Source organism: Eurytemora carolleeae, unplaced genomic scaffold (assembly GCF_000591075.1).
Source record: "Eurytemora carolleeae unplaced genomic scaffold, Eaff_2.0 scaffold2271, whole genome shotgun sequence".
Classification (NCBI taxonomy): domain Eukaryota; kingdom Metazoa; phylum Arthropoda; class Copepoda; order Calanoida; family Temoridae; genus Eurytemora; species Eurytemora carolleeae.
Window position 1 is genome coordinate 1 of NW_019398155.1, and position 21,864 is coordinate 21,864.

At 30.4% G+C, this 21,864-nt stretch overlaps 4 protein-coding genes across 5 annotated transcripts; all 4 read left to right on the plus strand.

Annotated features, from left to right (window-relative positions):
• Window positions 1–213: 213 nt before the first annotated feature.
• Window positions 214–2,424, plus strand: LOC111716906 (protein king tubby 1; the record flags this gene model as incomplete). Of its 2 annotated transcripts, XR_002768628.1 has the most annotated exon segments (3): window positions 214–314; window positions 1,509–2,107; window positions 2,299–2,424. XR_002768628.1 is itself a non-coding variant. In XM_023492417.1 (2 exon segments), coding segments are annotated over 2 exon segments (174 nt in total), but the record flags the coding sequence as incomplete, so codon positions are not given.
• Window positions 2,425–5,548: 3,124 nt separating this feature from the next.
• LOC111716904 (tubby protein homolog) lies at window positions 5,549–9,962 on the plus strand. The gene is made up of 8 exons (XM_023492415.1): window positions 5,549–5,552; window positions 6,003–6,115; window positions 6,502–6,553; window positions 7,203–7,248; window positions 7,629–7,696; window positions 8,141–8,189; window positions 8,912–8,992; window positions 9,749–9,962. Exons 1-8 carry the CDS (start codon window positions 5,549–5,551, stop codon window positions 9,855–9,857), a joined length of 522 nt encoding a protein of 173 aa, XP_023348183.1. The 3' UTR covers window positions 9,858–9,962.
• A 1,344-nt stretch (window positions 9,963–11,306) lies between these two features.
• On the plus strand, window positions 11,307–16,035 carry LOC111716903 (uncharacterized). The gene is made up of 4 exons (XM_023492414.1): window positions 11,307–11,415; window positions 12,126–12,256; window positions 14,681–14,715; window positions 15,310–16,035. The coding sequence occupies exons 2-4, from the start codon at window positions 12,154–12,156 to the stop codon at window positions 15,697–15,699; spliced, it is 528 nt and encodes a 175-aa protein (XP_023348182.1). The 5' UTR covers window positions 11,307–11,415; window positions 12,126–12,153; the 3' UTR covers window positions 15,700–16,035.
• Window positions 16,036–16,522: 487 nt separating this feature from the next.
• LOC111716905 (protein king tubby) lies at window positions 16,523–21,693 on the plus strand. The gene is made up of 4 exons (XM_023492416.1): window positions 16,523–16,617; window positions 19,944–20,040; window positions 21,111–21,257; window positions 21,592–21,693. The coding sequence occupies exons 1-4, from the start codon at window positions 16,565–16,567 to the stop codon at window positions 21,691–21,693; spliced, it is 399 nt and encodes a 132-aa protein (XP_023348184.1). The 5' UTR covers window positions 16,523–16,564.
• Window positions 21,694–21,864: the final 171 nt, after the last annotated feature.

Consider the following 21,864-nt stretch of genomic DNA (forward strand, 5'->3'; position numbering starts at 1 on the left):
CCCAAATGCCTGGGTATCTGGGAAATTTCCCAAATGCCTAGGTTTTTGGGAAATTTCCTATTTAGAAAAAAATGTAAATGCTGTCGTGTCATGCACTTATACAGGAGTTTAACCACAACTCTTAGTTTAACCGGCGCACGAAAGAAATTTGCGGTTCAGCTTACTTCTCGCTATTTATAAAATCCTGTCACTAATATTTCTCTTTTTGTTTAGGCCAGTGTGAAGAACTTCCAGATTATTCATGAGTCCGACCTTGAATATATTATCATGCAGTTTGGTAGAGTTGCTGAGGATATATTCACAATGGATTACAGGTATAGAAACTTTTAACATTCGTTTTATATGGGATCAACATGGATTACAGGTATATAAACTGTTGACATTCGTTTTATATGGGATCAACATGGATTACAGGTATAGAAACTGTTGACATTCGTTTTATATGGGATCAACATGGATTACAGGTATAGAAACTGTTGACATTCGTTTTATATAGGATCAACATGGATTACAGGTATATAAACTTTTAATATTCGTTTTATATGGGATCAACATGGATTACAGGTATATAAACTTTTAACATTCGTTTTATATAGGATCAACATGGATTACAGGTATATAAACATTTAACATTCGTTTAATATGGGATCAACATGGATTACAGGTATATAAACATTGAACAAACATTCTTTATGGGATTAACAATGAATAACAGGTATATAAATATTGAACAAACATTCTTTATGGGATTAACAATGAATAGCAGGTATATAAACATTGAACAAACATTCTTTATGGGATTAACACTGAATTACAGGTATATAAGCATTGTACAAACATTCTTCATGAGATTAACAATGGAATACAGGTATATAAACATTGAACAAACATTCTTTATGGGATTAACAATGGAATACAGGTATATAAACAGCAAACAAACGCTCTTTATGGGATTAACAATGGAATACAGGTATATTAACAGTAAACAAACGCTCTTTATGGGATTAACAATGGAATACAGGTATATTAACAGTAAACAAACGTTCTTTATGGGATTAACAATGGAATACAGGTATATAAACAGCAAACAAACGTTCTTTATGGGATTAACAATGGAATACAGGTATATTAACAGTAAACAACCGTTCTTTGTGGGATTAACAATGAATACAGTTATATAAACATTTAACAAACGTTCTTTATGGGATTAACGATGGAATACAGGTATATAAACAGTAAACAAACGTTCTTCATGGGGTTAACATTAGAATACAGTTATATACACATTTAACAAACTTTCTTTATGGGGTTAACAATGGAATACAGGTATATAAACAGAAACAAACGTTCTTTATGGGATAAACAAAAGCTTTGATTTTTGCTTTCAAGAATCGATTTTTAAAAATTATTTGATAACCCGGAAGAACAACGTAAAAACAAAAATTTCTCTTTGAACGAATTGCAATTATAAAAATAAAAAAAGGATAATTTTAAATAATTTTTACTAGGTATCCTATGTGTGCACTGCAGGCCTTTGGAGTTGCTTTATCAAGCTTTGACAGCAAACTAGCCTGCGAATAATATTGAACTTATCTTGTAAAAAAAATTATTTTAAATTTTGAAGAAACTTTAGTTGAGCACAAATGTACCTTGTCGTATCCTTTCGCACTAATTCATAAACTAAAATAAACATATCATATAGATTCTCAACTTAAACAAATGTGCAATTTTGTCATTATATATATTCACAAATGCTAATGTTTCTACATTTGAAATCAGAATCAGAAATTCTCCTAAACATAAAAATGTTCTGCCCCCAACAAGTACTTGTGATATTAGCTTATGTAAAATGTTTTAAACGAATCTCCTAAAGAAACTGATGACTCTTCTCATACTCTAATTGTCTAATCAAAATATCTTAACAACATGGATCTAAATCAGATGAATAGCTAGAATAAAACATTTGCGTGCAAAGTGCGGAATTTGTTCGTATCTTTCAATGTTTATATTTTCTCAAACACACGTGCATAACGGAAATGTTTTCATTCCGATGGAAACCCTTATGTCGGTTCAAGACTAAAACCAGTATTTCAACTTAGAATATATAGTCTACATTAGTGCATATTTTAACTTAGAATATATAGTCTAAATTAGTGCATATTTTAACTTAGAATATATAGTCTAAATTAGTGCATATTTCAACTTAGAATATATAGTCTAAATAAGTGCATATTTCAACTTAGATTATATAGTTTAAATTAGTGCATATTTCAACTTAGATTATATAGTTTAAATTAGTGCATATTTCAACTACTTAATTCGCTTTTAATTAGATTTTGTCCCCGGTGTCCTAGATCTAATATTTATATTAAACATCTAGATCAATTTGTCAATGTTTTGGATATTAAAGGTTTTTACCTTCAAGTTGCAAAGATATAGGGATTTGAAAACCAGAGTTTGAAGGACCCGTTTCATTTGTTTATCTTAACTAGTTTATTACGAGAATCACGCAGACGTAAAAAAATGTTACCAATCTTTTCTGATAACACTTATGTTAAGGTCACGTTGAACACATAGTAACAAATCCTCCTTTTATTAATGAAAATTATGTTTAACCATTGAAAATTACTTTTAAATAATATATTATTTTAAAGTAATGTATAAACAGAGTTTTTTAAACCACTCATGCATAACTAAAATGCTTACAGAATGGTGTTAAATATACTTTAAAAATGTCTGATGTAAAACTTAAAAGAATTGAAATTCTCAATCGAAATTAAGTCTTTTGTGATTAAAAATGCCATTTGTCAGTAATAAAATTGAAAGTGTTAATCATTTAAATTTAGAATTTTTGCATTTATGGCCTTAAAGTGTATTAAAAAATAAAATAAAAAACTCAAATTCAAATTTTCTTAACTCTTTAATTTTTCTTTAGTAAAATAATTTCTTCTCTCTTTTTAAAGAGGGGCAGTTCCTTTTCACAACTCTACCATTTAAACCGAAATCTGATAAATAATATGGAAGATAATGTCGTTTTTCTAGCTTGAAAATATTTAATTCTGATAATTTCTCCACGTGGTTTGAAGAAAAATAATGCTTACCTGATCATATAACGCTTTTAAGAGATACCAACGTGATTTGGATAAACAATAGAAAGTCTCTTAAAATTTTGGTTTCGCCTTTTTTTGTAGACTATAAAAATATAATCAAAACATAATAATTGTTTACTTCTTCGTTCTCTAGGAAATTTCCAAAGTCTTGAGCATGGAGCATTATCTATTTTCAAAGCAGTTTTAGAAAAACAGTACTTTGTAAGCTAACCATAGTGCAACTTCTACGATAAGGAAATTATTGAAAAGGACGACAAGAAACTAGCTTGAAATATTAAGATATGAAAATATTTTGTTTTCTTTCTCAAATATAGACATGGGCAATTTCCTAGAGAACGATTTGCCCCTCCCAGCAATTTTGTACATGGATCCCAGATATTTACAACGGATACAATTGGTCATGTGGCCGTAGCGCCTGGCCCCCTATACTTGTCCTAGCCGGGGCGCTCGAACATCTACAAACATAGTTCACAATATACTCGATCGTGATCAGGCACTAATTCCAAACATCATGGGTGCACAATATTAGAAAATTTCAAGGGTCAGCGTGATAACTTGATTCTAAAAGTCTTCTTACTATTTCAAAGTTCTCTGGTTATCACTGCAAGGACAAAACTCAACCTCATCTAAAGATGGACAATTATTTACCAATAAAGTTTGTCGTTACTATTATTATTATTATTAATGATTACTGCAAATCAAATAATTACAAGTAAAGTGTGAAATTTATCAAAAAACTTATTTTTCGGAAAAAAAATGTTTTGTTCAATTTGTAACGTAAACATAATCAATAAGTACAGTATATGTTTAAAGATAAAACATAAATTAAATTATCGCAGTTTTCCAAAAGTGAACCGATTTCTGAGGCCGTTCTCTGCATCATAATGTTTAAACAGTGGTCGGGAAGTTTACGTACTTTGGGAGACGTATAGTTTGGCCGCTAGATGTCTCACGCAAAATTCTGATCTGGTTTGTCAGCTGTTGACGTACTTTTAAAACCGGTTGTAAATATATTTTAAATAAAAAGGTCACTGACTACTGAGTACACTCTTCTAAACTTTTCACAACTCAATTAATTTAATTGTTTACCTGCAGGTATGTCGGACCAAGTGACAATACATTTTGATAAATCAGCTGCGTCGATCCTTTCAATTTGATTAATAATTGTGGATGACTTTTTGTCGCAGATTAAACATCTTGTTATAATATTACTTTTTAGTCAGTGACTAAAAATCCGTTATTTAAGAAAGTAACGGATTTTTAATCACTGAATTTTTTGTCGTTAAATTTGCTACTTTACTTATATATGAGACAATTCTTCGTCAAATTTACGAACTATTTGTCTCTTTTATATTTTCAGATTTTTAATACGTAAAAGGGACAAAAAGTCTGTAACATAAAGGAAATTAATATTATTTGTCGCAGACAATTAACATTTTGGTCTTATATGATACAGGAAGGAGAGGAGATACAGTGAATGATCGAAATCTAACCAATTGTAGCTATGATCTCAAAGCATAGTCAGAGTCAAAGCAAGTTAGCTCGATTAAGGAATTGGACTAATATCATATGGAACACTCTGTAGAAAACTGGTTTCAGCGTTTCTGAGTTCACAGAGTTCAGTTCATACAACAGCTGAGTGTAGCATGAATAGACAGTGGCGCTGTATCTGTTTTCTCTAAAATTGCACAATCTAGCATATGTTTTCTCTAAGATTGTACAATCTAGGATCTGTTTTCTGTTAGATAGCACAATCTAGTATTTGTTTTCTCTAATATTGTACAATCTAGTATCTGTTTTCTCTAAGATTGCACAATCTAGTATCTGTTTTCTCTAAGATTGCACAATCTAGCATCTGTTTTCTGTAATATTGTACAATCTAGTATCTGTTTTCTCTAAGATTGCACACAATACAGTATCTGTTTTCTCTAAATTTGTACAATCTAGTATCTGTTTCCTTTCAGATTGCAGAATCTAGTATCTGTTTTCTCTAAGATTACACAGTCTAGTATCTGTTTTCTCTAAGATTGCACAATCTAATATCTGTTTTCGCCCGCTTTTAGTGAATTGCTAAGAGTTGGGTTAGGGGATAAAGTACAATAAAGAACTTGTTTTCCCTTAACCCCATTGTGTAACATGTATACAGAAAACATAACCCATGTGTTTCTAATGTAATTTAATAAAAAGGATTGTTGAGTTTTTGCATCAGATATATATATATGTGTATCTAAAATAAACATTCTACATGGTTACATGGTTTTTCTCTCAGTACGTATATATATTTATGAATAATATTGTATACATATAATTTATATATAATAGTATATAAATGTATAAATTATATAGCAGGATAGTAGTCAACAACATTTCAAAACCAGATACATGATATAGGTTCATATTTGACATTTATTGAATACGATCAAAACCAGATACATAATATGGGTTCATATTTGACATTTATTAAATACGATCAAAACCAGATACATAATATCGGTTCATATTTGACATTTAATGAATACGATCAAAACCAGATACATAATATTGGTTCATATTTGACATTTATTGAGTACGATCAAAACCAGATACATATTGTGGGTTCATATTTGACATTTATTGAATACGATTAAAACCAGATACATAATATGGGTTCATATTTGACATTTATTGAATACGATTAAACGCGACAAACTATAGAGTTAAATATTAATATAAAATCTCTGGGCCGGTCTTTTTAGATCTATCTGGATTCTGGAAGATTTTTTTGGTATTAATTATCTTTTATGACAATTGTATTCTCCCACTCGAAGCAGCAATTCAAACTAACCTATAAAAAAAATCCTCACCCAAACATTACCTCAAATTACAAACTATATAATTATTTATTCTTAACAGAGAAGTACAAAAGTAAGAACCTGGAAGGAATACTGGAGCTTCAAAATAAAACCCCGGTCTGGAACGATGAAACTCAAAGTTATGTTCTTAATTTCCATGGCAGAGTGACTCAGGTGCGTATATTTTACTCCACGGTACGTTTACTTAATGTCGTCGTCATATATCAATATAATGAAGACGACTTTCTAGCACTATTCACAAAAATGTTACTCTTTGATTAAAATATTCTGGGTCCAAGTTTACAGTGTTTAGCCAAAGTTTTTGTACTCCTATTTTTTATCTAGATTTAATAAATAGTGGGATCCGGTTGAAGCACTTATAGAGGGAGTGACAGCAATTATCAAAAATGTCAAAAATAGGAATTTCCCAAATGCTTGGGTATCTGGGAAATTTCCCAAATGCCTAGGTATCTGGGAAATTTCTCAAATGCCTGGGTATCTGGGAAATTTCACCCCCTATCTAACATTTTCTTTTATTTCTGATGAAAATTTTGTTGCAGGGGTCTACAATCAAGTGCAGGATTACAAGAGACAGAAAGGGAATGGATAGAGGTAACATTTGAAGAATTAAATCTTTTCTTAATCTGAACCCAAGGTTATAAGGTTGCTGACTCTCAATGCGCTACAATCATCGGAAAATGTCGTGTTCTTAGCATAAATATAGATAAAATATGACGTTACAGATTATAGTGACGTCATATGTGGATTCTATCTATCTATGCTAATGCTGGAAAATTAAGCACACTAATTGTAAAGGAATTGAGTTTTTGCCACAAACTTAAATTTTCTAATTCCTAAATCTTTGCAAAATGATGAAGTAAGCCTTTGATATTTCAAACTATGAATTCTGTTAGACAAAATAATCTAAGTTTAAAATATCATAAGGTTTACACTATCAGGTTGAAAAGATGTAGGGATTTGAAAATCTGAGTTTGTGACAAAAACTCAGTTCCTTTTTTTATTTGTTCTATATGACACACTTTTTATTTCAAAAAATAATTTTCATGATGTTTAGAGGTCTTGTTAAAGTTTCAGGGTTGGGACCAAATTAAGGTTCAGATTTGTTCTCGATCTTAATTTTAATTATCGGCGTTGTTGGAAGTTATTTAAAAAATCATTAACGGAGCTAGCAATTAAACTTTCTGTTTTTCGCCCTTTTAATATTTTTTATCTTTTTTTAATTAATGTTATATTTTTTAAGGTTTATATCCTACCTATTTTCTACATATGGAAAGGGAAGATGGAAGGTAATTTTTTTCAACAACTAATGAATATGCATTACACGTAACTAAAAAATTATTATATTTACCAGGTTTAATCTTTTTAATCTTTTTAAAAAATAGATCAATAGATTATAAAAACGTAAGGTCTCATCCATTCTTGTATATTTTCACGTAGATAGAGACATAGATAAAAATAGATACATATGTCACTGTGATCTTACCAGGCTATATTTGTTGCACAAAACGTGTTGGGTCGACTCTAAACTGAGACGCCTGACAGGACAGGACCTGGACAGTACGACGGACTGCATTATACAGTACGTGTTGTACCGACACGGATCATGCTACTTTTAGACTGGGATGGTGTGGATAGATGAATATGTTTATTTACAAAATATTTTCAGGAAAGTATTCCTGTTAGCTGGACGGAAACGAAAGAAGTCAGCTACCTCTAATTACCTTATTTCTACAGGTTTAAATATATTTTTATTAACAAAATCAATGCGAGGCAAAGATAAAATTATTATTCCTAATTTTTATCTGAAATCGCCATAATGTTCATGACTTGGTAAACAAAAGTGTAAACCCAGTGTAGGAGCATGTGATAAAAAATCAGCAATTCTGTTTACTATGATTCCAAGAAAATGTATATACATTTATTTATAAATTTGACCATGTATGATACTGGAATATGCTGTTTGCACATATTTCTCAATGCATGAAAATCAAGCCAGTTTTTTCTTATTTTGGAGTTTTTCTAAGACAAAATAGTTTCGCGTTTTGTTAAGTACATTTGAATATTTTTAGCCTGCAAAATACTGGTGGGAATCAATGTAAATCCTGTCCGTTAAAGCAAATATTTATTTGAAATACTAATTTAATAAAACCCTAAATACCAACGATTTTTAAATTTCAGACCCCACCGACTTGTCTCGAGGTGGAGACAGTTTTATTGGTAAACTTAGGTATAAAATATTTGACAAACATTACCGACCTATGATTTACCCAACAGAGGGAGGTTAAGTTACATTTTATATATAACAAAATCATAGACAGGACATTTCATTAAAGAAAAGACAGATAATTTCATTAACAGAAAAGCGTTTTTTTTTACAGAGACACTTTAAGATTGATAAAAAATGTGTCACAATTTTTGAAAATGAGATTAGTTTGTTTTGCAATATGTGATGTCTTAACCATAACAAGATATCAACAAGACATATATGCTATATTAGTTAAAAGCAAAAATAGAAATAATGTGTAAAGTAAAAATAAGAGAAATAACAGGGTATGATTTAATAGATAAGATTACTTGGAAGAAGAAATTTTTTGTGAAATGTCTTTGGCATGTCTTCTATGAAATGTCTTATCTATGAAATGTTGTCTGTGAAATGTCCTATTTATTAAATGTCTCTCTATGAAATGTCCCAACACCTAAAAAATTATATATTCAACAAGATTCAAGCTTGAACTTGATGTCTTTTATCTACTATCTAGAAATAGAACGTTTTTATAATAATAGTTAAAATTAGATTAAAATTGAAGATATTTTTGTTAAACATAACCACCCCCCTCCCTTCAGTTACGGTCCTGATATGGTTATACAAGGCTTATTTCCATGTAAATAAATACTTCCCTCACATAAATCAATACATTTGAAATTAAATTCTGATATTTTATGATTTAGATCAAATATGCTTGGAACACAGTTTTCTATTTTTGACGGAGGAGAAACATCAAATCGACCTAGAATACTCTCACAAGACAAGTTAGTAAATAGACCTAGAATACTCTCACAAGACAAGTTAGTATACTCTGAAGTAACTTCAAGTCTTTGCCACAAACTCTAATTTTCGAATCCCTATATCTAAATAACTTCTAATATTTCAAATTTAGATCATTTGATCAAACAGAATTCATTTTGTGAAGTTGTGTTGCAAATTTACAGTGATTTGAAAATCAGATTTTGTGGCAAAGGCTCAATTCCTTCGGATTTACCCATAACCAAGTATCTCTTTCAAAAATAAAAAATAAACTTTTCTCTAAAAGGAGATATTTCTTTTAAATATGAAATCACTGTATAATTCAGTTAAACGATAGAAAGAACTTTCTTTTTATTAGATAAACAAACAAAAACAAAAAAATGTCAGGTTACGTTAGTTGGTGGTGTAATGGCCTATTTAATTCTAACACTGCGTGTCAAAAATGGGCTGTCGTGGTTTGTAACTATAATGTCTCTTGTAATTAATTTGATAAAATGAATAAAGAAATTTTGCCACAAACTCTACTTTCTAAATTCTATAACTTTTCAACCCAATGTCGTAGACCTTAGATTTGTCAAACTATGAATTATAATAGATCAAATAATCTAAGTTCAAAATGCCAAAAGTACCATCAGGTGGAAAAGATATAGATTTAGGAGAAATTTGAGTTTGTTGCAAAGACTAAATTCCATTGAAAAGTCGAAAATAAGATATTTTTTAATAAAATGAAATGATTATTAAATAATTAGATCTACACGAAGGCACGAGATTGCCGGTGTACTCTATGACACGAACGTGCTTGGGTTTAAGGGACCGAGAAAAATGACAGGTGAAGTGTTTCAAACTTCCGGGATTAATTTAGATCCGTAAAGACTAAAGGCCTTCCGGAACCTTTCCAGAAGTTAAGCGGTTCAGTGTGATAACCCATCAAATTTTGGGAATTAAGTGCAGAACCTTTTTTCAGCATGTTTTTCTTTTATTTTATAAGAATTATTTTTTTTTTATATACATAATTAAGCATTATCTTGTTTACACCTTGAATAATGTATATATGTATATATACAAACATATATATATATATATATATATATCTAAATAAAACAAATTCATGAAATGATTGATCATTTTTCTTTGAATAGTTCAGATCTGTCAAAAAACCTTTAAAGCAACTAAAAAATAATAATAATATACAATTTTATAATGTAAATAAAAAGTGTTTTTTCCTAAAACCATACGCCTGAATTGCAGTCTAATAAAGATGTCACAAAATGTCATCTTTTTTTCATGACTGCAGTTTAAGTATTCTTCACCAAAAAATTTTTCTTGAGTCTTTACCACAAAGTCTGATTTTCTAATCTTTGCAACCTGATGTTGTAAACATTATATATTTCAAACTATAAATTCTGTTAGATCAAATAATCTAAGCTTGAATTGCCCAAGGTTCACAAAATCAGGTTTAAAAGATATTAGGATTTGATTTTGTGGCAAAGACTCAATTCCTTTGCTGTTAGATGTAAATAAACTTTTTATTTAAAAATTTACTAGTGGAACAGGACTAAATATACAATATACATATATTCTTTAAAGGCCTCAAAAAGATGTGCACAATTTTATTTTTGACAACCAACTTTCGGCAGTTTTTAGAACGCATTTAAACATTAACGTTAAAACCATAACAATAACAATAACAATGTAACATTAAATTTAAAAAATAACATTAAAAGATTCGCATTTAAAAACAATTAAAATAAAAAGTTAAAACCTTAACATTGAAAAAATAACATTAAAACATCAACTTTATAACACGGAAACGTTAATATTAACACTAACAAAAAAAAACATTACAACATTAACATTAATACAAAAGTATACTTCAAAAATATACTGGCCCCCTGACCTTTCTATGGTAACCCAATTTTTTCAAATATTTTATCAACTCCACTTTCATTTTTTTGATTTTTTTCCCAGATTATTTTGAATCAGTAAAAACATTTTTAAATTTTTAAACCATTAAAGTTTTTGAAAATTAAGGGCGGAACCTTTCTTAACCGAACTAAGAATGATTGAATTTGTCTCCGGCCTTTGACACACAGAGATATGTAATACATGCACAAAAATGGTACGAGAACGAGACTCTTATTTTATATCAGTTTTATATGGAATATTCGTTCTGTAAACGTTTTTAGCCTGTCACACCTAGATATGTACGTTTAGAATAAACAAGTATTTTTTAACTGTTAAGAAAGGTTCTTCTATTAATTTTAGACCTACGTAGTATTATGAACCGTGTTTAAAATGTCGTCTTAAAATAAAATATTTTTCTGTTTGAAGGAGATTCTGAACGGCCTCCTTCATCAACTAATAAAAATATCAAAAATGGAGGGAAAAAATCTTTCGATAAACGACCCGCTTCTTCTCATGGAAATAGGTAATTTTAAAAGGTTATTTATTTTAATAAACAAAAGAAGTTACTAATTTATACCGAAATATTTCAAACAGTATTTATTAATATTTAAAATATACCAATTATATATAAATCAAGAGTTATGCCACCACACAATTTGGATTTAAATAAAGGATTCATAATAATAATCAGGAATCATGAAATAACTGAGTTTTTACCCCAATTTCATCTCAAATTTCTAATCCCTATATCTTTGCAACCTTTGATGGTGTAAATATTTCATATTTCTAAATTAGAACAGAACTTGATGTAATAGAATTCAAAGTTTATATGTCCTTTTCACATGTTTATTTTTTTAATCTATATATAAATTTGGCTTGTCTGTCTGTTTTGGTGTTTGTTTGTCTGTCTGTTTGTTTGTATCCAATAAACGTCAAAACGGCTGAACCGATCGGGCCCAAATTTTTTGTGGGACATCTAGGGACCCCAGGGAAGGTTTATGAATGATCAAAATTTCAAATATTTGTCTCCATCAAAATTCGATCGTAAATAAATTTTTGAAAATTTTGAAAATCCACGAAATTTTTTGTGTAAATCCACGAATTATTTTTGTTTTGTTTTACGATGTACTCAAAGTCAATTTGGTAACTTTACAAAACTCACAATTTTGTAACTTCACAAAAATCACAATTTCGTTACTTTCCCAATTGGAAATAACAATTTTCTAATTTCAGTATTCCTGTTCCGACGAGCGGGTTGATAATGGGACTAAACTCAGATAATGAAGATGATGAATCTTCTCCAATCAATAATATCATGTCACCTACTGAGGATGGTGCTCCAACTGTACCCATAAAGGATAATGGTAATTAAGATCATAATATTCATAATTACGGTTCCAGACTTTTAGAGGTGCTCATATATATAAATACGTCAACACATTCTTGCCGTTAAATCGCTTTTTAATCGGTATTTTGCATAAAATTGTTAACAGTTGCAAACTTGGCACAAAGGATTTATTTACTATAGGTAAATTTTAAAATTTTTAATTAATTCTTGCAGACACCGATTTGCCTAAAGTTTACTATATCACACTTTTTTAATTGTGAAAAAAAAACTTTACAGTTAGGCAGGAAGGAGTTGTCCCATTAATTGTAGTATCCTTATAATTTTATTTTCCATAACATAACAACAGTTATACATTTCAAGAAAATAGGAATTTGTGGAATTCCCCAAATATCTGGGTATTTGGTAAATTTCCTAAATAGCTAGGAATTCGAGAAATTTCTTTATAAATGAAAAATTTCCAATATACCCAAATTTGCAGGTGGTAAATTTTTGAAATTTTTGAAATTTCCGAAATAACTTGATATTTGGGAAATTTTTCAAAATGACTGGCTATTTGGGAAATCTTTCCAAATACCCAGACATTTGGGGAATTCACCGTATAGCTGGTTATTTAGGAAATTTCCAGTTTTGATTCTTTTTATTTTGCTCCCTCTTATTTTCATATTTTTATCATTTCTCTTAACACCCCCCCCTTTCCCCTACCTGGTTTGCTCTCTAAAATATCTCCCCCCCCCCTCCACCATCACTCCTTCTCTCTGGAATCTCCTCCCCCCGAACCCGCAGTATCGTATTCTCCTAAGAACTTGCTCTGAACCAGTGTCTAGCAACCATTATATACTCACTAAACACAGTGACAACAGAGCAACCAACCTAACAATATGTTGTCAATACGAACATTTATTTTAGATATAAATATATTGATCTGGAATAAAGAGATATAAATCTGAAACTAAAGATAGATGATCTTGAATTATTAAATTGTGATCATTAAAAAATGTCCAAAAATGTAAAGGCATCTTACTGGTCCATTCAAATAGATTTTATAGATTTTATGACATAATATTGTATGTGATTTATCTCATCGAATTAACCCTGAGAGCGGAAAAAATACGATAAAAAGTATAATATGAGCAATTGTTATCTTAACATAGAGTTTTTAAAGAAATCTCATATGACTTTGTTTCCTACAAGGAAGACGACTTTCTATTTCAGTTTTGATTTATATTAAATTTAATAGAGATAGAATTAGTTTACTTATTTAATGATATTAAATCGAATAACGATAAAATTAATTAAAGTTTTAAATTTATTTTACTGTTTGGGGTATGTAATCCTGAAAATATAATGTAGTTAAAAAAATTCAGATTGTTAAATATTTAAGATTTAATAATTTTAGACTGAGAAAAATAAAAATATTATCGCAAATCTCAAGGCAAAGTTTATTTATCAACCAAACACCATAACATTGTTGAATTTAAAAAGCTCAACAACAGATCAGAATTCCAAGGTTTATCAGGATGCTGTTAGGTGAGAATATAGAATATAGATATATATCAGACCTTTTTTAAATAATTTGTTTTAAAATGTTTTTCCATAAAATAGTATTGCTACTGTTTCCAATCTCAAAATTCACAATAAAAGCAAAAAAGGAATTGAGTCTTTGTCACAATTTCAAAATTTATAATCCCTTTATCTTTGCCACCTGATGGCGTAAACCTTTGAATTTTAAAACTTAGATTATTTGATCTCACAGAATCATAGTTTGATATGTCTAAGGTTAACGACGTTGGGTTGCAAAGCTATATGTATTAAAAAATCAGAGTTTGTGACTTTCACTTGATAAGAAAACTTAAATGATAGAAGATTTAAACACTTCATGGTGGCTGCAGTCTTAGTCTTGAATATGCACTGCTGAAAGGAATAATATCTAAAAAAAAACACTATTTAATAAACATGGTAATAGAGTGACGAATTCGAAATTGTCTTTGTTAAGAATTAGCATTGTATTACCTGTTTTAAAAAGTCGTTATATAATTACTTATACTAGAGTTAATTTTCTGAAAACTGGAAAAGGATGTAATGACGTGTCTGTAATGTCTCTGCAAGATATACAGCTAGTTCACAGGAATATTCTTCTAAACTCTAGCAGAATTTCAATCCTACAAATCACAGATTTCTCTGTATAGGTCGAATAACTTTAACAAATCAAAAATAATTATTAAAATCCATCTCGATATCGTCATGCAAATTCCATGTTTATTGCGACACCCTGTATCATGTGTTTAAGATGACAAAAGCGACAAGACTGAAGAAAGATTATGTAAAACATACCATAAAATTGTATTTACTTTATTTTTATTAAAATTCCTTCGATGATATCTAGTGAATCTAAACGTTAAGTTTTAACTGGAAAATTTCTAACATCGTTGTTTTATTTTAGCTGAAGAAGAGGAAACTGGGATTGATCCTGATCAGGTTCGTACTCCTTTAAAGCAGAGGCCCACACAGCCTCCTTTTGGATTTGTGAAAAATATGATTTACAGGGGATTTTCAGACCCCAACGGAAACTTAACCCCCCAGATTTCTGTGTTTGTCCCTGCTTTCAAATATCGTTAAAATATCTAATATAGTATGGATATAGATAATCTAGTATTCAGTCTAATAACCTGTCTCCTCGCTGCAAAAGAATTGATTTCATGAACATATTTTCCTCTCTACCAGTTAAAAATAAGCTCCCCCCATTTTTTGATTGATTTTCTGCAGTTCATCACTGAACTTCGACGATGGGTTTTATACTAATATCCAAGAATCTCAGTTATTGTAGAAACAAATAAATAGCCATTAAATATGCAGGAAGAGTTTTAAAGGGCTCCATACATTTGATTAATCAAAAACTTATCTGCAGTATTCCAATTTAGGTTTAGAAAACGATATTCTATAAATTCTTGTAATGTCTCCCAAGTTCTGGGTTCTTGTTAAGCTGTAGCAAAAAAATGAATTAATTATTAACAAAAAATGAGATTCCTAAGGTTTATAGCATGATATTAAGAATATTTATTACAAATCTAGGAGTCTGGAAAGGCGGAGTTAGATCAAATGGTGACAGAAGTTTTAGAGAACCTTGATGCATTCGTTCTAGAAGCTGCACCACAGGTATTTATAGTTCTAGAAGCTGCACCACAAGTATATATTGTTTTAGAAGCTGCACCACAGGTATATATTGTTCAAGATGCTGCACCACAGGTACATATAGTTCTAGAAGCTGCACTACAGTTATATATAGTTCTCAAAGCTGCACCACAAGTATATATTGTTCTAGAAGCTGCACCACAGGTATATATTGTTCTAGATGCTGCACCACAGGTATATATGGTTCTAGAAGCTGCACCACAGGTATATATAGTTCTAGAAGCTGCACCACAGGTATATATAGTTCTAGAAGCTGCACCACGGGTATAGATAGTTCTAGAAGCTGCACCACAGGTACAGATAGTTCTAGAAGCTGCACCGCAGGTATATATAGTTCTAGAAGCTGCACTACAGTTATATATAGTTCTAGAAGCTGTACCACAAGTATAGATAGTTCTAGAAGCTGCACCACAGATATATATAGTTCTAGAAGCTTCACCACAGGTATATTTAGTTCTAGAAGCTGCACCACAGGTATATAGTTCTAGAAGCTGCACCACAGGTATATAGTTCTAGAAGCTGCACCACAGGTTTATATAGTTCTAGAAGCTGCAACACAAGTATATGCAGGTCTAGAAGCTGCACCACAAGTATATATAGTTCTAGAAGCTGCACCACATTTATAAATAGTTCTAGAAGCTGCAAACGTCGGATCCAAATTAGCTTAATTTTTTTGATGGAATCCATAGGTAGCCCATGACGTTGAAAATAAAAAAAAATCTAAAATACAAAATTACTGTAAAAGTAAATGTTTCTAAATAAGAAGTTTTGATTGCACTATTAATTAAATGTGGTAAATATAAATCATATTAGAGAACAAAAAAATAAAGTCGATTGTAAGGAAAATGAAGATTACATCAACAAAAGACCAATTTTACTTTTTATGGAAGATATCTGGGGTGTCTGTTTTTTTCTGTTACAGAATCAAAACTAAACTATAAAATGTTTAATTGTCTTTTAATACCAAAGAAAGGGACCCCTTGGAGCAGATATAATCTTTTCAAAGAGATTATTTTTTCATTTAGAGAAAATCTAATCATCAAGTAAATTAAATATATTTTCCATTCTTAAGAAAAGATTTGATTATGAAAAAGGTAAAAATGGATATTTATATAGTTTTAGATATTTATTAAAAATGTCGGGTACAGCCTGGGATCCATCCCTTCTTCCTTCAGAAACAAATTCTACGTAGGTTTCATACTTGATGCACTGCATAGTTATTCTTACAATCATTCAGGCAGTAATAAAAAATATAAAAGGAATTCATGCCACAAACTCTGATTTTCAAATCCCTTTATCTTTGCAAGCCGACATCCTAGACCTTAGATATTTCAAACAATGAATTTGTTAGATCAAAAAATCTTAGTTTGCAATATTAACAGTCTGCACCATCAGGTTGCAAAGATAGGGATTTTTTGTAAAACTGCTCAAATCCACCTTGCACTAGCTCTTTATTTTTAACTCGTTGATACAACTTTATAGCTCTATAACATTTGGATTTTTTTTTTTTAGTTTAAAACTCATTTAGATTTGTGTAAATCAAATTATTAATATGTAAGGTAGAACACAGATCGTCATAAGAAATTATGATCCGGGTATCAAAATATCCGTTCAAAAAGTTTAAAATCGTAAAAATCTCTTAGAAATAAATCAAACTACGTATTAGCAAAAAACCCGGGTTAGTATTAAATCAAACATTATTTTGGAATATCAAAAAACGGACAAATGGACATTATTCAGTGGTTCAAGACACATCTTTTGATACCCATATCAACACTTTAATTTTTTTTTTAAATCTACCCTCCTATATGCTATCCATGTTTTTTCTTAATGAGTATATAGTTCAGCATGAGTATATAGGCATAGATACATTGATACATTGGCATGAAATATGCATCTGCATGAGTATATAGGCCTTGTTACATCGATACATTGGCTTGAAATATACGTCTGCATGAGTATATAGGCCTTGTTACATCGATACATTGGCTTGAAATATACGTNACGTCTGCATGAGTATATAGGCCTAGATACATCGATACATTGATACATTGGCATGAAATATACGTCTGCATGAGTATATAGGCCCTGATACATCGATACATTGGCATGACATAAACGTCTGCATGAGTATCATGAGTATATAGGCCTAGATACATTGATACATTGGCATGAAATATACGTCTGCATGAAATTAATTATAAAAAGAAGACATCAGACTATATTTAAAATCCTAAAGACTCAAGGGACTGTCTTTGTAATTTCAAGTGACCTTCAATTTACAAATAGAGTCACATCCTTTTCCCTACGGTACCCTCTCAACCTTTATCTGATCAACAATTTTGATTTTCCGACCACATTCTCTTTAAATCAACAATAACGTTGGTTGCTTGATGCAATACTATTCAAATTTGCTTGAAAAAAAGATTAAGATTTTAAATTTATTTAATCAGAAAAAGGCTTATTCTTTCTTTTTAATAAGTTTTTAACAACTTTTCTGTTACGAACTACAAGTTTGATAAATATCTTATTAATAAAGTTAGTGCCTAACAATGATTTTTTTTATGTAAATGCAATACGTTGAAATTGTTGATGTTAAAAAATTTAAAATAAAATATCTATAGATTTTTAACCTCGGTTCTTTTCGATCTAAGATAGGGTTCATATCCAGAGCAAACGCAGATGACGATGAAGAAAACTTTTTTTAAAAAAATTAATGATATGATAATCTGTGGTTTTGTTATACTCGGATTAGATTAAAAAATATACTAATGAGAAAGAATTTTGCAGATTTGACTCACTTCTGTCTTCCAGTACTCAGTGTTAGAACTGCACTGCAGTCCAAATCGCAGTTTGGAAGTAATGTTCCCTGTAATTCACATATGTAAAAATGAATATTATATAATTCACTGGGTCAATTTGTAGCTGAAAACTGTATCCCGTACGATTTATAAAGTTCCATCCATTTTGCCATGCAAATAACTGAAGAATCTCTTATCGTAATATTTATTTGTTTGCCATTTTTTTAATGAAAGTTAATTCTGTTTTTAACTTTTATTTCCTTCTACAAGTATACCTTCTTTTCCCTTTTCTGCTTTCTACCATTATTCTATCTTTATACTTTTCCTCCCTAATCTACTCTGTTATACCTTTCATCTCCTTCTTTCTTCTCTTTGCTTTTCAACTTTGAGGGAATGTTTTAATATTGATTAGTTAGTTTCTAAACAAACCTAAATCATGCAATCCAACCCTTCGTATTTGATAAATATTGACCCATAGAAATCGATCAAGCAGAACTGGAACGAACTGTGGAACTAATATTAGGCGATTTTTTCCATGTAGCGGAGATTAAATATTACGACAATGTTACATTTAGCATTTTTATTCCGGTTGCTCTTCTTCCTTCCAGTGCTCTTCTTTCTTCCAGTGCTCTTCTTCCTTCCAGTGCTCTTCTTCCTTCCAGTGCTCTTCTTCCTTCCAGTTCTCTTCTTCCTTCCAGTGTTCTTATTCCTTCCAGTGCTCTTCTTCCTTCCATATGTTTTGCACGTTTGTTGTAATCACATTAAGCTTTTCTATAATATTTTTTTTTATTTATATTGTCCATTTATAGAGAGTTAATAATTTACCTCGATTTTTTCACATAGGTGTTATCACGCTTTAAATTCCTAGAGAATAAAATGGCATGCGTACAACATAAATTGTTTTGCCACCAGTATTACTCACTAGCAATGTAGTAAACACCAACTCCATAACAATCTCTCGAGGCGTATCTATCCATGGTCAGTTCGCTATCAAACTCAACCAGAACTGAATCCCAGGCTCTGAATGCCACACAGGGACACAAGCGTAGCTATCAAAATTCAGCTATAAATGCAGTGCTCTGAATGCCACACAAGCCTTGCTATCAATAAGCTAGGTATATATACCGATCCCGGATGATGGGGACGATCCGCTCTAAATTTCTGACAGGGACACAAGCCTAGCTACAGGGAACAATCGACCTGAATATAAAGACGAAATTCAGGTTTGCTCTCTCGCAGTAGACAGTCCGGAGTTTATCTATCAACTGTCGTGTATTTCGTAGTTCATATTTGAATTTGGGTCTTTAACAGCGTAATTACAAGTTATGCGCTGTTATATATAAAACAATCACAATATGGGTATGTATCTACGTACATGGAATGTGTTGATCGAAATACAGAGTTTGCGTAATTACTATACGAACACGTTACGACATAAATTACATTAGGCCTCAGCAATACCTTAAAATTGCTACCCGGTTATAGCATCCAACCCATCCCTCAAATCACTTTTTCATTCTTGGGAATGACTTGTGAGAATTATAATGAAACCTCCCCCCCATCACATACTTTTTTATCTAGGCTTTGACTTGTGATAATTATGTTGTTTAAAATAACTTTTAAAAATTCGCTGTAATTAAGCTCAAATATTCTTATTAGTCCTTTCCTTTCCTGTCTTATTTTAAATAATATATTATTTGATTATTATAATAGGATGGATGGTATCCCGTCAGCTAACCTGAGGCAGCATAAACTAGATCATCAAAGAAAACTTATTGAAGAGAAACAAAGAAAAAAACGACAGCAGCAGGTTAAACAAAATATCTAACACTTCAATATGTTTCTTTTAAATTTAAAGTTATTTTTCATTCTGTACTGATTAAATTACAATTTGACATAGTTCAACCAATTATTTCGGATTTTTATTCAGATATTATTTGTCGAAACAGATTTTAAAAAGATTATATTTGAACTGGGAGCAGCTTTCATTAAAGAAAAAGGGCAGAATATTATATATGTTATGTTACATTTTAAGTATTTAGTTGTTTCAAACAAGGTAACAGGGATTCTTCATTAAAAAAAATTGTCACACACTTTAATATTCTAATACATATATCTTTGCAACCCAATGTCGCAGTCCTTCGATATTTTAAACTATGATTTCTGTTACATTAAATAATCTAGATTTGTAATTATATAGGTTTACACCATCAGGATACAAAGATAGCAGGATTATAAAATAAATTTGAGTTTGTGACAAAGGCCCAATTCTTCAGGAAAGAAGCATAAGTTAACGTAAACTATTCTCAACAAACTACAGTTTTCTTATCTCTAAACCTTTGTAAACTATTGCAAACTATAGTTTTCTTATCTCTAAACCTTTGTAAACTATTGCAAACTATAGTTTTCTTATCTCTAAACCTTTTTTAACTTTTGCAAAGTATAGTTTTCTTATCTCTTAACCTTTGTAAACTATTGCAAACTATAGTTTTCTTATCTCTAAACCTGTGTAAACTATTGCAAACTATAGTTTTCTTAAATCTAAACCTTTGTAAACTATTGCAAACTATATGACACCTTGTGCTATATAGAATTTATTAGTTTGAAAAAAAAAACAAATGTACACATTAGGTGGCAAAGATGTAAAAATTAGAAAATTTGAATTGGTTGGGAGTAATTTTTTCAATACGTAAAAAGAGTTTTATTTATCTCAACCTAATTATCAAAGCTTAATTTTTGCTAGAAAGAGGGAAATATATTGATGTTTAGATTTCTATATGTATTTCACTGTATACGGTTGAGGAGGTTTATAAAAATCCAAAATGGAAGCTCCCACTTAATTTGAAGTTCAATCTTTATTCATATAAAATATATTTTTAGAATAAAACAATTCAGCTGTCTGATCTAAAATCTGGAAGTGCATTGAGTAAACGTCCCCTGAGCTCTGGTAAAAGAGAACTTCATGGCTATGATGGACCTCTTCAATATCTTTCACAAGGAAACCCAGATTCTATGACAACTGTACAGGTATGGAGTGTATTTCTATCCACAGGGTTTTAAGTTCAAAAAAGAGATTTTTTTCTGAAACAAAAATTTATCTTAAATCCAGAATGACTTTGACCCGATCAAACGCATGTGTACGGAATGTGTACTGTCTGTTATCTCAGGCAGAATACATAATTTAACCTTGGAATTGTCACATTTTAAGAGTTTGCGGTCGTCTTTACAATCTCATCTATGTGGGTAACCCTGTATGTTCTGGATTGTAAGAAGTTCTAACAAGGAAAAAAAAGTCCTAGAAATGTGAAATTATATTAAAACAACGCTGGTGCCATTCATATTTCATTTTCATCATTTCCAGGTAATGCCCACCTTTAGTAAAAGCGCGGATAATTTGATAGATACAGCGGATGGAATAGATAAATCAGATTCTCCACCTAGAAATAAAGGTATAACAAATTAAAAAATTATTTAGTTAGTTTATATATCAAGATTTGACGTAAATGAAAAATTTAGTTTATCTTTTTAAATCAAAAGTACAAACAACAGGCTTGATTAAAAATAAGTAAAATATTTATTTTATGTATAGATATATATATATATATATATATATTTTTGTTTAAAGAATTGTAAC